This window comes from Danio aesculapii, chromosome 22, assembly GCF_903798145.1.
Source record: "Danio aesculapii chromosome 22, fDanAes4.1, whole genome shotgun sequence".
NCBI classification, from domain to species: Eukaryota; Metazoa; Chordata; class Actinopteri; order Cypriniformes; family Danionidae; genus Danio; species Danio aesculapii.
The window spans coordinates 16,729,620-16,746,430 of NC_079456.1; the positions used below are offsets into that span (position 1 = coordinate 16,729,620).

At 36.9% G+C, this 16,811-nt stretch overlaps 1 protein-coding gene across 1 annotated transcript in view; it reads right to left on the minus strand.

Moving 5' to 3' along the window:
* Positions 1–16,811, minus strand: part of cdc14ab (cell division cycle 14Ab) — a 62,317-nt gene that overhangs the window by 10,264 nt on the left and 35,242 nt on the right. The window contains 8 exon segments of the mRNA XM_056447703.1: positions 721–876; positions 4,738–4,785; positions 7,260–7,360; positions 10,293–10,446; positions 11,019–11,157; positions 13,536–13,766; positions 14,427–14,514; positions 15,043–15,105. Of these exon segments, the coding sequence (XP_056303678.1) occupies positions 721–876; positions 4,738–4,785; positions 7,260–7,360; positions 10,293–10,446; positions 11,019–11,157; positions 13,536–13,766; positions 14,427–14,514; positions 15,043–15,105 (980 nt within the window).

Genomic DNA, 16,811 nt, shown 5'->3' on the forward strand with positions numbered 1-16,811 from the left:
GCTACCGATGTGAGATTAAATACCATTTTACGTGCCATTACAGTTATTCAGCGCAAACCACCAATCACTCCTATTAATAATGTTAAAAAAAGTTCATATGTATTAATGAGATTAAAAGACTTGGGAGTGCAGTGGCTGGTATCTAAATGTTTCTGTCATGTCGCGTTTGGTGCAGACAGCCAAACTGCTCGTCACTGAAATCTTGTCGTGTGTGGTTAGGGCACAATGTAAACCTATATTTTTGGGTGAAATGTGCCTACCCATCGCCCAGCCCTAGTCTAAAGAGTTGGAAAAGTTCTATCCAAAATGCTTTCGGCAGAGTACTAGAAAGTAGCGAGTATACATGCACTTTATCCAAAAATGGGTTTGGAGAGAGTGATACAGTAGTAGGTAAAGATATCAGATTACATAAACAACAGCGAACGAGCAGAGCACCAACAGCAGCACAGAGCAACCAGCTGGACTCCGAGGTTTCAGATCATAGGATAATCACACAGAGGAAAGAAGGCCACCAGCGAACTGAGAGCAGAGGGAAGAAAGAAAGAAAAGAAAAGAAAAGAAAAGAAAAGAAAAGAAAAGAAAAGAAAAGGAGGAATGAATCAGTTAGACAAAAAGAGTTGGAAACAAAGAGCAAGTGTAAGATGTGGACGAGTGAGAAAACAGGAGTGGAAGTGTGGAGAAGACTGGAGGAGAGCTGAGGAGGACAGAGGTCAGGCTCACCTCTTCAGGTTGGTGGATGAAGATGAAGAGCGGCCGATTCGCTTGGCAGAGGCAGAGACGGAGGAGGAGGAGGAAGAGGAGGAAGACGACGCTGGGACTTTGGAGGATTTGAGGGGGGAGATGGAGCCCTGGCTGGAGGCAGGCGGTTTCATTCGGCTGTAAAAACACACACAAACACAAGGTCATCTGACATCAGATAAAGCTAATATACGAGTAATCAAATAAAAATAAAATAATAATAACTCTCTCTCTTTCACTCTCTATCTATCTATCCATCCATCCATCTATCTATAGATCGAGAGATAGATAACTAGATAGACAGATCGAGAGATAGATAGACAGACAGGCAAACAGACAGAAAGATAGAAGCCTGTCTATGTAATTAATACTATCAAATATTTCCAAAGCGCTGTCTGAAGGAAATTTTTGCAGTAATTCCTATAACATTTGTTTCTTCTTGAGAAAGTCTTATTTCTTTTATTTTGGCTAAAATAAAAGCATTTTTTAAAATATTTAAGCAATTTTAAGTTCAATATTATTAGCCCCTTAAAAAAAATCAATTGGCTACATAGCAATCCCCTGTTGTGCAATAAGCCATTTTAATGAGTGATTTACTGAATTATTTGTTGATAACAGCTGATTCTTTAAACAGGTGAGATCAAGTAAATAAACTAATTAGCAAATAACTAAAAACATTATTGTTTCTAAAATCTAACTAAATATTTATATTAAATATTTATTTAACCTAATTAACCTGGTTAAGTCTTTAAATTGCACTTTAACCTGAATAATAGGATCTTGCAAAATGACTAGAAAATATCAAGTAGTCATCATGGCAGAGAAAAAAAAAATTAGAAATTAGTGGCGTTCGGAGTAGTTATGCTGAGGATGAATAGTTCCTGAAGTTCAGCAGGGATAAACAACAATGTACTGCAACCAGCTTTTAGGGCTACTGGCGTTACTCCAGCGGATACAGCAAGAGTGCCAGCCTTTGGATGACGTGGAAGTCAGCTCTCAGGTAAATCGGGTTGCTCTCTCATCCAGGAAAACCCTCTCTCCCTCTATTGCTTCACTTTTATGTTTTCCCCTTAATTGACGGACTTCCAGATATGGACAAAGATGGCGGACAGTTTGTTTATGGGTGTTACTCCTTGCATCGCCACAAGCTATTAAAACAATTGCGTTGAAAAAAAATTATAAAATCTCAGCACTTTGGAAATATTTGAAAAAGAATAAATAATTCATAGTAGGGCTAATAAAGTAGCTTTCAACTTCATATAAATTTATAAATATTATTTATGAAATACTAATCTGCATTATAATAAATTCAAAATGAGTGTAATTCATACATTACGTAAAAACATGCATAATATAACAAAAGAAAAAGTCATCCCACACTATACTTATTACCAAACAAAACATCCCATATCTGTAGTCACAACATAACACATTCAAACTACAATAGGAAACATTAATAACTGTGCACAGGCCTAGTATGATCTCTGATATATTTGCTAGTAAGATTTCAGTCAGTATTTCAAGGAATTGAATGAATTTTAAGTAAAAAGAAAACTAAAGCAGGTCTTAGTCATAGCACTGAATAAACAAGATCCTGTCTTAATAGCAGAGATATCATCAGATTCCCCAAAAGATTGGCTTCATGAAAAATCCCCAGCTTTCACTTCACATTCCTGAGCACATTTCTAACAGGGTTTCTTGTTCTTGCCAAACACGTCTTCCAGGAATGAAACTATTTAGAAGAAGCTTTATACAAATCAGGATATCACTTCTGCTAGACACAAAAAGAGATGTGCAGATTTAAATAGGCGTTGTTGCAGGGAAAATATAGTTGATTAAGAAAAAAGGAAATGCAAAGGCAAAGGTCCAAGCATGTCGAGAAAACCAGCTCAGAGGAATCACAGGTTCAAATCATCTTCCAATTACATTTGACCAAAACAACTCATACTTCCACTCCATATACCGTTTCTCCTTGAGTAGTAAAGATGCAAAATAACTAGTAAAATATCCTGTACTGTCATCATGGCAAAGACAAAAGTAATTAGACATTTAAATTGGTTAAACAGCACTTGGGAAATATCTGGAAAAGTATTTAAATTTCACAGGAGGGCTGATAATTTAGTCTTCAAATTTATATACATTTATGAATACTATAAGCCACACTCAGGCCAGACCTTCGAGATCTTCTAACTTCATGCTTTGCTTTCTAAAACGAATCCCACTTTCAGTTTCAAACATGACCAAATCTAAAAAAAAAGATTAGACTTTAACTGAAGGTGTGAATATTTTAAAATGCTTAATAAAATGTTACACAGCATTGCTAGCTAAATGCTTACGTATTACCCACCATGCTAATACATCCTCACGATGTTCATATAAGCAAGCAGTATGCTAATTCACACTATCATGATAGCAATGTGACAGAAACATGGTAGCAAAGTCCTTAAACCATAGTAACAATACTAAAGATGCTAGAAAACTGCTTATTTCTGATACCACGCAATGCTAATTAGTGCAAGCAATATTATGCTAGTGACTTTTGAGTTCTCTTAAAAGAAACCTCTAAACAAAGCTCTTAAAAAGTCATTTTAACCTTTAGGAACTTTACTCATCTAATGCTTTCCTCTTTACTATCGGTGTGGGAAAAGAGCCCATTTTCCACTCTTTTTCTTTCGGTTTTGATTCTGAAGTGCACAGTTGGCTTCCCAGCCACTAATCAGCGTCTCCCACACAGTTCCTCCTGCTCTTTCACCCACTCCAAAAACTCTGACTCAGGTTCATCTCAACGAAATAATGGAAAAAAAAAAAATAAATAAAAAAAAATCAAGCAATGAAGTTTTAAAATAAACCGCTAGCGGTGGTTTTATTAAGTATTAATCAGTTTGTTACATTATATTATATTATGTGCTAATAGTTTTTCAAGCCAATAACAATTTCACAGTGTATTCAACCTAATATATGCTACTTTTCTATTCATTTTAAATCAATAAAGGTAGATTTACATCAAGTTTTATTTTTGCTCTGCTGTTTTTTTTTATTTGCTTATAATGTATTATATTTTATGCAGATGCATATCACACCCAGTCAATCTAAATTAATCTTTCCGAATAGGGCTATTCAAAATATATTCATATCGCAATATACATCGCAGCAAAACAAAATATCGCAATGTCATGTTTTTCCAATGCCGTGCAGCCCGATTTTACATTATATAACACAAATAAATCCAAAAAGCTTGAAAATATGATTAACAGTTATTCCTTTCAATCACTAATTAATACATTAAACACTCTACATTATTCATTTACACAGTATGCATGTATAAAATGATGACTTCTCTTCTCAGTTGCTTCTCTTCTCTTAGTCTCTCAGAGGCAAAAACAAACAAATCTGCCAAGAGCTCGCCTTCACTCTCGTGCGGACAGGAAGAGGGGGAGGAGGAGGGCCAGTTGCATCCGAGTGCCCTCTTCAGCTCTTCATAACAATAATAATTAAGGGCCATGTACTTGCTCTCAAAGGAGTGTTCCATTTACATCTGGATTAAACGTGCTAAAACGGGCCCTGTTCAAATTATTGACGACATCATCGTGCACATAATGATGCGGCATCTTGTTCTCGTCGAGCAGTACTTGAACATCTCGTTTTATTAGCGTTATGCACAACGAGTACTGGAAATTAAGATACTCCAGGGTACAATTTGTCTTTAAAGGCATAGACTCTAGTACACAGTGTTTTAATAATCTCAAGGAGGTAAAACAACACGTGTACTGAGCCAACAGCTTTCCCCAAATCATTTATAGTCAGCAGTTATGACTTAAACTGTAAAACTGTAAACTAAGTTTACTGATCTTAAACTGCTTTCATACACCAAAGAAAAGCCACATAACCATTTTCTCTCCTAAACAGGTGGTTGCACTCTCGTACCTTTAAGGCTTTTGTATGCTATTGACCTCTGGCCTTTTAAAGAAAGCAAAATGCAAGCTTAGAATAAAACGTTACCTAAGAGGCTGAGATGGAGACCTGGTGTGCACCTTCACATCCTCGACTCTGTTGGAAAAACATTGAGATGACACTGGGTTCAAGCACACACCGGATGGTTATATAAACTGTAGTTGAAAAAGGGAGTGAATTTATTGCTAATAAATGCATCCTACATACCGCTTGTATTTTGAATTAACAGGCAGCATTTGTTTTGTGTTTTAAAATGCATTGCAGTGCTTCCCACAAGTTTGAAATATACTTGCAGTGTTAGCTGGATTGAAACACACCATTTACCACATGACAGAAATAGTTAATTACATGCCACAAACAAAACAATGACATTTTTTACAATAATTTAATTCTGTCATACCACCCGATTCGAATGTTATCACTCGATTGAATGAGCGTTATCAGTGGTTATCAGCTGATAGATATGGGTCAGTAGGGGCCTTCTGCGTCTACTAGTAGGTTAAGAGGGCTGTTATCATCCATCCACATGGTTAATCAACTAAACTATTAAAGACTTCAGATCCAGATCTGTTTTTACATCACTGTGACGGTTGGGTATAGGGTTGGGGTAGACATTAATAAAATTAATTCATGGGCATTGCACACCTCCACTGATTGCGTACGCACCTCACGAAACAGACTATAGGCTTTTATACTTGACCCGTTTGCCGTTGTAATATTCTTTAAAACGACAGGGGGGCGGTCAAAAGAAACCCATCGTAAAAATCAGACAGATAACCATAGAAGTAGGACGTTTTCAGAACTACGTCATATCATTAATATTATTCAAGATTTTTAAACTAATTATTTTTTATATTTTTATAAATTTATTTATAAAAATTAATTTATTAATTTATAAAGATTATAACCATTCAATATATATTTGATATAAATCAAAATTTGATGCATCACTTGCTTGTTCTACCTATTAAAATACTAATTACAACAGAACATGGGTTGCTCTACAAATATATTACTTATTATAAACCATTATCACCAATAATGTAAAAAAACAGGGCATCAGTATGCTGTAAACTGATTGGTACAAATATTCTTTTCAGTTATCAAATAAATAATTAGTACCATAATTATAGTTATGTAACTATAAAATTATTTTAAGTCCAAAATGAATGGTGAAAGAACATATTTCTGTAATTAAATAATCTGTTAAAAATGTGCTTTCTGCATTATAAAGCTTGAAGCATCAGAATCAGTACTCTGTATCGGCCGATTACCATCACAAGAAATCGGTACTCTGTATCGGCTGCGAAAATCCTAACCAGAGCTTCCCTAGTAAAAGGATAATAATAATAATAGTAAAAAAAATTCACTTTATATATATGTGGCCCTCCCAGGTAAAGTCTATGTGTGGGAAGCACTGCATTGGTATGCTGGTCTACAAATGCAAAGTGCAGTTTATCTACAGAGACGCTGAAACTAAACAAAATGCCTTTTAGTTTAAAGTTTTAACTTTTTTTTTTAGTGACAGCAGTTTTGTTTCTCTAAAATGGTACCAAACTGAAGCAGGACTCTTTGTCTAAGTCAACTTTGACAAAATGTGTAGTTACTGCACTTTGCCTTTGTAGGGCTGTATGGAGAGTGCATTTTAAGTATCTATCAAATACTCCGGTTATCTACAACATTCGCTAAACTTTTTTTTTCCCAAAAATACATAATTTTTATGCTAATCGAAAACAAAAAACAGTGCACAATATGCAATTTTTACTGAATATTAGCATTTTTGCAAACAGTACACAGTACAGATACGTGCAATATGTTTCATACTAGTGTTCTTCTTCAAACCAAGCATTTAAAAAAAAAATCTGTCTGCATACTACGTTTACAAAAACTGCACATAATATACATATTACACTGTGGAGTAAGAAATAGTAGCATGCTAGTGCACTTCAAAGCAAGATTCATTTTGAAAGAAAATTATTATGCCGTATACAATGCAAAGCAGTATTGCTAGCGTTGCATTTCACATTCAAGCCTGTTGTGCAAAAAAAAGCATCTAAAAGCAGCATGTACCCACCCTGAGGTACATCTCTCGGAGACGACAAGAGCGCCATGTTACTATGCCAACCAGCTGGTACATCAGCGCTCTTACCAGCGCAGGGTTTCTTTTGTATTTATTTTCGCTCTGTGTCTTGCATTTAAGAGTGGACTAGAAACACTAACTATGGCCTGTCGTCATTTAGCTCTTCACGGACCTAAAAGCTAATGGAAGTTGAAAGAGTCGTGATAAAAGGCCCCTTATTCACGAGCGGACGGAACGAGGGTCATTTATGTAATGTGACTCATTACTCTACGCATATGGAGACCTGAATAGATGATGTGATAGTGGTCTTGTACCAGCATCGCTTTTTATGCCCAGGTTGAGATTTGGGCTTTAAATAATGTGTTACATCACCAAAGTCCTCAAAGCGCAATTTTAAAGAAGATTCTCAGGGCTGCCAGAGGGGGCGCTACTGTAAGATGACAAGTGCTTAAATTAACCATTCGTATAAAACAAAAGAATGGCGTCTTACCTTATGGCTCCAGTGGTCGCAGACCTGGGCTGCCGTCGACCCTTTAAGGCACGCAGTTTGTCTCCTTGCGTCATACCGAGATCGTTCTCAGCATAATCATTCTGTCGAGAGTTAGAGGAGACCTAAATGTAGTAGTTTACATTGCGTCTTTCTCTTAATGTGAATAGACCTTTTTCTTGGCTGCTGCATGGAGGGCGCCATAGCGACCAGCGCCTTCCGGTAGAATGTTTAGAACTTCCGTTTACAGCGTTTACAACTGGTAATTGGGCTCCGAAAGTGGGTTTCAATAGTGTTTTGAGTGGATTACGGAGTGTTTTTGTGACAAAACTTTGAAAGGTGTGTGTTAAAGCCGTTGATCTGTCAGATGTGGTTCAAGCGCGAGAGAAAAACGCTCTCCTAGTTCACGTGTCTGCCGTCAGAAATACAGTGTGTGCGCGTGTTCCCGACCTGTCAGCTGTTAGCGCAGCGGCTCTTCAATTCACTCACACACAAACACACGCACGCACGCACCAATCACTTCACTGCATTATAGAGCAAACCAGATTACTATCATAAAACTTAACAGGTATGCAAGTCATGCAATTTACAAAAATGACCAATAAACATGCGCTACTGATACTCTGCTGGCTGTTCTGCATGTTGATTCTAATCAGGAGCAATTTATGTTTCATTTAGTTAGTTTGTGTGTAGTATTTACCACGGTATGTTTTTTCTGTCATTTCAAAACGCCTATTTTCACTTTGTGCCAGTCTTTCAATCAATGTGTCAGTGGGATAAGACGTGTGTGTGTGTGTGTGTCAAACATTTTGGTGAATTACATTTGTTTAGGTTGGTTATATATTTGAAAAAAGACAGAAACTGTTGACTTTAGCGATGGCGAGGTTCCATTAAAACCGCACAAAGATGCAGTCTGACGGTAAGGGTAAATGACTCGCGGCAGTTGTTTTCCATCCTACTGAATCGGTTTTTTTTTTAAATAATCAGTTCAGGAGGTGGTGCTGATAGACAACAGTATTAGTTCAAAGTCATTAAAAGCAAGTAAAATAGAGTAAAACTATAATTTTAAAGCTTTCCAACTGTGACCGTTTATATACGCATCAGCTGCCGACCGGAAGTTTAGCATTCTCCTTGCGCATACATGCAAAGCGTAATGGTCATTTTGCGTTCTAAGAAAAAGGTCTATACAGTAATTTCAACCCTCACCAACGTCATTGTATTTTTTTTAGAACTTGGACAAAGTATTCAACTAAAGCATTAAAACTATCCAACTATTTTACTATCCAAGTAGTAAAATACCGATATTAAAGTAATGGTTTCCCCTAAAACTAAAATTACCTATAATTTACTCAAGCCATTCTGGGTGAATGATTCGTGTCAGACAAACAGTTGGAGTAGTTTTAAATTTTATCCTGGTTCTTCCATTTTTTATAATGGTGTTGGATGGTGACTTTTATTTTGAAGTTTCTAAAAGTGTCAAATCTTACGAAGAGAATCGATGTGTTTTTAAAAAAATATATATTTAGCGGGCGATGCAGAGGCGCTGATTCGAGCCTAGGCTGGGTCAGTTGGCGTTTCTGTGTGTAGTTTGCATGTTCTCCCTGCATTCGTGTGGGTTTCCTCCGGGTGCTCCGGTTTCCCCCACAGTCCAAAGACACGCGGTACAGGTGAATTGGGTAGGCTTAATTGTCCGTAGTGTATGAGTGTGAATGAGTGTGTGGATGTTTCCCAGAGATGGGTTGCGGCTGGAAGGGCATCCGCTGTGTAAAAACATGCTGGATAAGTTGGCGGTAAAAAAAAATAAATAAATAAATAAAAAAATAGTCATTCCTTTATCTGGCACCAAATATTAAAAGAAAAAAATGGAATTTGCAGCGGTAGGAGAAGCTGGGTTTCTTTATTTAATAAATGACTTGTTCCTTAGAAGACATGCTGACGCGCAATGAACGCATGGCGGCGTTTGAAGGCGTAAGACGCGATGCATAGACGCTCTTGACAGTTCTAGAGGTAATTAATAATAAAGTAGCACTAATACCAAAATAGTTAAGGGATTTTAGAATGATCAAAACAACATTTCAGACTTTTTACAACATGCTCAGCCTGCTGGTTTGTCCAATCACACATATTTATATCACCACATGATCTCTTATAACAAAAATCACATGACCTTTTTTAATGCGCATACTGGAATTTGATTGGTAAAAGTGTTTCCTTCCTGGTTTATGCGCATCTTTTCTTATCGAATTAAAAGTTTCTTAGTGTTATGCGCATACGTTTTTATGCGCATTTTCAAAATTTTGTTTCCATCTTGTTTAATTTCCATTAACCGATTTTTAACGAGCACATCCAAAATGCGCATAGAAATAAGTGGATGGAAACGTAGCTAACGCAAAATATTTTTGTTACAAAAAAACACAGGCCTACATCAGAAGACATGGGCTAACCCCCTGGTGGTGTATGGGTTAGTTTAATGAATGATTTATGCACTTTTGGAAGCTTCAAAATAAGAGCCACCATCCAACACCATTTTACAGCATAGAAGAGAATGGATTAAATTTAAAACTACCCAGATTGTGCAAGTCTGAAAAAAGAAAGTCACATACACCTAGGATGGCTTTAAGTTAAAATATGGAGTAACTTTCATTTTTGGATGAACAATTCCTTTAACTTCAGGATTATATGGCTAAAGGCATAAAGTATTTTCTTAACTACTTGAATAATATAAGACTTATCAACTTCTTTCATGATACTTCATATGGTTCCCATAATACTAAGTATCAAACAAATATGTTTAGCAGTTAATCATTAAATAGTTGACATGAATAAAATTTAAATAATTTAATATGTACAATTTTACATTTTTAACACTTTGAAATGAGCTTAAATGGCTAAAATTTTATATAAAATAACTATAAAATAAATTATATAAAACTATACAGTAATGCCCAATATAAATCATTTGATGATTTATTTAACAATCACATTTTTTATTATACATAAAAAATAATTTAAAAAAAAATTCCCTGAAGGCCTCACCTCCTCCATCCGATCCAAGCTGTGGGATTTAAAAATGGAGGTGCTGATGGAGAGGTTGTCCATGCTGGAGATAAGCTGAGGCACGGATCTGTCCTGATACTGCCGCTGTTTGGACCGGTGAAGATCGCCATGAGCCCAGAGACCGGCCTGCTTCCTGTACAGGTACAAAAGACAACAATTCCCCTTCAATGTCCTGAAGATATGGTGTTTTGCATAAACAATTGAGCTGTATAGGAAAAAATCTGCACTCGGACTGAACCATGCACTCAATGCCAGATAACGGATACTTTGTGCTCAACAAGCAGGAACAGAATCTCACACGTCTCACAATGGCCTAAGGAGGAAAATATGCCTGAAGATAACATTCATCTATCCCGTGGTGGGCATTCAAAAATTACACTGCGGCATCAAAACAAAACACTTGCGAGATTAGCTTGAACTGACCTTCGCATGACCAGTGCTCTGTTTTAACTCACACATGACAATGAACCACAATCTGGCTATATGCTGCACGAAATTGATAGACAAACGCCAAGTCAAACTTCCAAGCCTGAATTGGATGACTCAGGCAGAACGCAAACATGAGTTGAACTTATAGATCTGCGCACTTGAAAACCGCTCTCCAAATACACCAAAGTTAGAGCACTTGTCTGCGTTATGTAAAAGTAACACAATAGAGGAAAAGAAGGCGTTGAGAGGCTAAAAGTGGTGCATTGTGGGACTTACTCTTCTAGATAATGCTGCTGGGGTCCTATAATAGAGCCAGGTCTGCAGATGCGGATCCAAGCAATGGCTTCGGCAGATGTAAAACGGTAGTGCTTCATCAGGTAGCAGCCAATCAGAGTGCCCGTCCGACCTAAACCCGCTGTGATTGGACAGAAAAGGGTTAGATCGTTTTTAGGGTCTCGTTTACACAAGTACACAATGCTAATTCGATGTTTAAACATGGTCTAAATGAGGGGTGGCCAATCCTGCTCTTGGAGATCTACCTTCCTGCAGAGTTCAGCTGCAACCTTGATCAAACACACCTGTCTTTAATTACCAATTGCTCCTTCAGGTCCTACTGTTTGATCAGGGTGGAGTTGAACTCTGCAGGAAGGTAGATCTCCTCGAACAGGACTGGCCACCCCTGGTAAAAAACATTTTAAGCTTGCCAACTTTTGACCAATTCAGTCACTTTACACCAGAAAATAATTTGAGAGGACAAAATTAAATACAAAATTAAACGTAAACTGGGTTTAAACTGATTCAAGTTTGTCCACTTTTGACCATTTTGGTCTATTTACACGTAACATTAATGTGCATTTTCATTAATCCCATCACAAGTGGACAAAATTAAATACAGGAATAAACTGCGTCTTAATTTGTTTATGCTTGTCCACTTTTGAATACTTCAGTAAGTTTACACCTGAAATAAACATTAAGCAAATAAACACACCTATACAGGTGTAAACTGGATCTGAACTGGTCCGGCTTTGACTACTTTGACCTCATTTCCACCTGGTATTAAGATTCCTTTTGGCCAACCCATTCACAGGTAAACTCTAAACCCAGGTGTAAACAGGGTCTGGTCGGCGCCAATAGCCTAGTGGTTAGTACGTCGACACATAGCACCCAGGTGCTCGCAGCGTCCGATTCCCGGCTTGAGGTCCTTTGCTAATACTTCCCCCATCTCTGCTCCCCACACTTTCCTGTCTGTAAATCTCCACTGTCAGGTTTCATACAGATTTTTACTACTAAAATTAAAATACTTTTCCAAGACTTTTCCAGAATTTTCAAGCACATTTTCATGACGTAATGTTTCATGTCTACATATACATGGTAAATAATAAGAAAAACAATGACGTTCAAATTTATTACAGCACATCATAGAACACGCAACAATCTAGTTTGTTTACATTTGATTTTATATTGATTTTGATGATGCTTACACAGCACTAACAACGTGAGAGCAAGTTTTTGGCTAAGGACAGAAAAAAAGACAACCAACCTATAATCAAGTAAGTGCAGCACAATATATCGTTTCAGCAACGATATCACAATGTGCGCATCCGCAATAGTCACGTCGCAAGATATGCAATGCTGGGATTATAGTTTAATATAGAGTTTAATCATAATGGAGAAAACGTTTATCATCTGCATGCGTTTTTAAAGAGATAGTTCACCCAAAAATTATTTACCATTTTCATTACACCCTTCACTTGTTTCAAACTTTGAGTTTTCTGATTTACAATGAACACAAAAAGAATTATTTAATAACTCCTATCATATTGAAACAAGCGAAGTGTGAGTAAATAATGAGTAAATTTTAATCTGATTAAACTGTCCCTTTAAGGCCTGTGACTGTGTGAACATTTCAACATTTCACTCCTTTACAAAATCCCCCCAATCAATCTCAATAAACCTGTTCACAATTAATATCACAGAAGACAAAATATCGTAATGTCAGATTTTTTCAATATCACGCAGCCCTAATTCAAGAATACAGATATTTGTTAAGCGAATTTCCATGACTTTTCGAAAACTTTGTGGGTTTTTCCGTTTTTCCAAAACTTTTCCAGGCCTGGAAAATGCCGTGTCAAAATTTCATGACTTTTCCAGGTTTTCCACAACCATATGAACCCTGCACTGTCCTATCAATAAAGGTGAAAAAGATTATTATATATTTAAAAAAAAAAAAAACGGTGTGAACTTGTTTAAGCAAACCCACTTTTGACTACTTTGCCTCCATTTACACCTGGTATCAAATGTAAACGCTGATGCAAACGAGACCTAAAATTATTTAAGCTTGTATATTTTGACTCCTAGAAGCTGAAAACACATTCGATATGATTACTTTTCAAAATGTAAATGCTAATGTTGTTGCAGACACATGAATGGCTACAGTATAGCATCATAGTTGCTATCCATCTCCTTTTAATTTGCTTGGTAAATTTGTATCTCACATGGAGCACTCCTGGTAAAGTGATGTAGACCATGATAAAGTAAGAGTTTCAACAAATCTTAACACATGTGGTCACAAGAAACATGACCGAGGAAACGCATGTAAATAGCAGGTGGAAATAGGAGCAAATGTATTTTAGGAGCTAATGTTTGTAAATAACATTAACAAACCAAGTCTGATCTCGAATGCAGAAAAAACAAAGCCATTTTGCTGTCAATTATCCTCTTTTTAGCGCAAAATAAGTAGGTCAACGAGGCTATGCTGTCATTTGCATGTCTTTGATTTAAGTGGCGTCTCACCTTTGCAGTGCACAGCCACCGCTCCGCCCGTGCTCTCGCAGATGTGCAGGAAGCGACGGGTGATGATGTCACTGGGTGTGCTGCCATCCACAAAGAACAGGTCATAGTGGTCGAAACCGGCATCTGTGAAGCGCTTGGCATCGTAGATCTTCTTGTTGAGGCGAACTATGGTCGTGACGTTGTGTTTGCGGAAATACGGGAAATACGCCTCAGGCGCATGTAGAGGGTAACCTATGGCACAAAAAAAAAGTGGATTCACTTTATAGTTTATATACTGAATAAATATGAAAGCAAATTTAAATATGTATATTTAATTTAATTTATATAGATTTATTAAATGTATGTCACCATTACTTATGTAAAGTTTTATCAATTTACCTATTTAGTGTTATATTAAACAATGCATTTAATAATTATTTGAAAAGGACATGTAAATATATTAGTATTAAATACCCTCTCCATTTAACCCATGATAAAATTAAAAGGGATTTTAGTATTACATAGAATTTAAATTAATTTTAAGGTAATTTCAGGTTAAAATTTTTTACATTTTTTATATTTTACAAAGTTCATTGATTTGTAAATCATGAAACTGTATATTTAATAAATGTAACAGTATATTTTTTAATGTATTTATATAAATAAATAAAATTGTTATTATTAATTAATTCTATTTTCCCCAAAATATATTTTATATGCAAGTAGCAGCATTACAATTTTGGGTAAAACCTTAACTTCCTTGGCTGAGTACATTTCTCCTAACATATTAAGTGTGTGTGATGCAAGAATTCATTACTAAAACAAGAGCGCCCTCTACTGTCACTCGAATGAAATGCATCAAATCATGACAAAGTACTTGCAAAAAAAAAAAAAGCTGTCAAGCAGTCTTACCGTTCTCTACTTTACTTTTGGGATGAGGCCCACTGAAAGCAAGAAGTTTGCCTGGGGTGATCCAGTTCAGATCTCCGTTCTCAACACGCTAAATAAACAAGAGAATCCCCCGAAAATGAGTGGAGACATGATAAAAGTGTACAATGAAAACAAGCTGAATGAGTTTGTTTTATAATCGGTGAGCTGTGCTGTCCTGAACCGCAGGGTTGCACAAGACTCGTAACACCATCAAAGTGGAGGGCACTGTGGGTGACTGATTAGCACAAGCTGGAAAATTTACATAATTCGAACGGACAAATCAATTGAATGCTCATTTGGCGTGAATCGTTCCAGCAATTGTCTAAATAACACCCTAGATGTACAACTTTTGTAGTGGATTACAAACAGGTACGTAACGTATAATCACTTGGACGATGTGTGCGATTTAAATCCAATTGATTCAGCCGAGACTGTCATTATGTTAAAATGTCTTTGGGCCCGACGGAATAAACATGATTATGTAACCGGCTTGAGGAGCAATGAATGTAATTCTGGGTAAAACATTGCCTGCTGGTTTGCCTAATGAGCGTGAGCAAGTCGCATTTCATAACGAGGAGGTGAAAAGGGGCATCATTACCTCATAATGTTCATATTCGTTAACGTCGAAAGTCTCGAAGTTCAGGAATCCATGCTGAAGGGCCTGAAAAAAAGTTCATTAACATTAGTCATATGCCAACAAATCGAACCTGGTGGACTTCCCCTTCAAAAAAACCCTAAAAATTCCTTTCACCACACTAAACATATGTACACATCCATCTGACAACATTGAAGCAATTAGTCAGTCTAATGAGGCTGAAGCAGTCTGTCTGGTGCCTAATGAAAAGTAGCAGAGGAAGCAGATTAAGGAAAAATGCCCACGAGTCGATTAGGCAGGGAAAAACAGCAATCAGAGATGAGTCTGAAATGTTAGGTTTCCACTGCTCCGAGTAGAAATGAACACATCTGCCTCTGACAAAAATGCTTCAAGGTTTTTGATTTTGGTTTAGTTTTGGGTTTGTTTGTTTGTTTACTCACTCCTTAATAATAACTACCATAGATGTAGTGTTGATGCGTAGTAGAGCAGTAGCGTTGATGATTTGTAGTAGTAGTAGTAGTAGTAGTAGTAGAGCAGTAGTGTTGATGATTTGTAGTAGTAGTAGTAGTAGTAGTAGTAGTAGTAGAGCAGTAGTGTTGATGATTTGTAGTAGTAGTAGTAGTAGTAGTAGTAGTAGTAGTAGTAGTAGAGCAGTAGTGTTGGTGTATTAGTGGTAGTAGTTAAGCAGTACTGTTGATATGTAGTAGTAGAGCAGTAGTGTTGATGTATAGTAGTAGTAGTAGTAGTGTTAAGGTGTAGTAGTTGTTGAGCAGTAGTGTTGATGTGTAGAAGTAGTTGAGCAGTAGTGTTGATGTGTAGTAGTAGAGCAGTAGTGTTGATGTATAGTAGTAGTAGTAGTAGTTGTGTTAAGGTGTAGTAGTGGTTGAGCAGTAGTGTTGATGTGTAGTAGTAGTAGTTGTTGTGTTAAGGTGTAGTAGTGGTTGAGCAGTAGTGTTGATGTGTAGAAGTACTTGAGCAGTAGTGTTGATGTGTAGAAGTAGTTGAGCAGTAGTGTTGAAGTGTAGTAGTAGAGCAGTAGTGTTGATGTATAGTAGTAGTAGTAGTAGTAGTAGTAGTAGTAGTAGTAGTTGTGTTAAGGTGTAGTAGTGGTTGAGCAGTAGTGTTGATGTGTAGAAGTAGTTGAGCAGTAGTGTTGATGTGTAGTAGTAGTTGTGTTAATGTGTAGTAGTGGTTGAGCAGTAGTGTTAAGGTGTAGTAGTGGTTGAGCAGTAGTGTTGATGTGTAGAAGTAGTTGAGCAGTAGTGTTGATGTGTAGTAGTAGTAGTTGTGTTAATGTGTAGTAGTGGTTGAGCAGTAGTGTTAAGGTGTAGAAGTAGTTGAGCAGTAGTGTTGATGTGTAGAAGTAGTCGTGTTGAGGTGTAGTAGTAGTTAAGCAGAAGTGCTGATGTGTAGTAGTAGTGTTGAGGTGTTGTAGTAGTAGTAGTAGTAGTAGTAGTAGTAGTAGTAGTAGTAGTAGTAGTAGTAGTGGTAGTAGTGTTGAGGTGTAGTAGTGGTTGAGCAGTAGTGTTGAGGTGTAAAAGTAGTTGGGCAGTAGTAGTGTTGATGTGTAGTAGAAGTTGAGCAGTAGCGTTGAGGTGTAGTAGTTTAGCTGTAGCGTTGAGGTGTAGTAGTTTAGCTGTAGCGTTGAGGTGTAGTAGTAGAGCAGTAGTGTTGGTTAAACTATTGGTTGTAACCTATTACTTACAATTTGGACTCTCTGACCATTAGGCTACAACTGCACCAGCTAATGTATGTAGGGAATGGCTGGACCC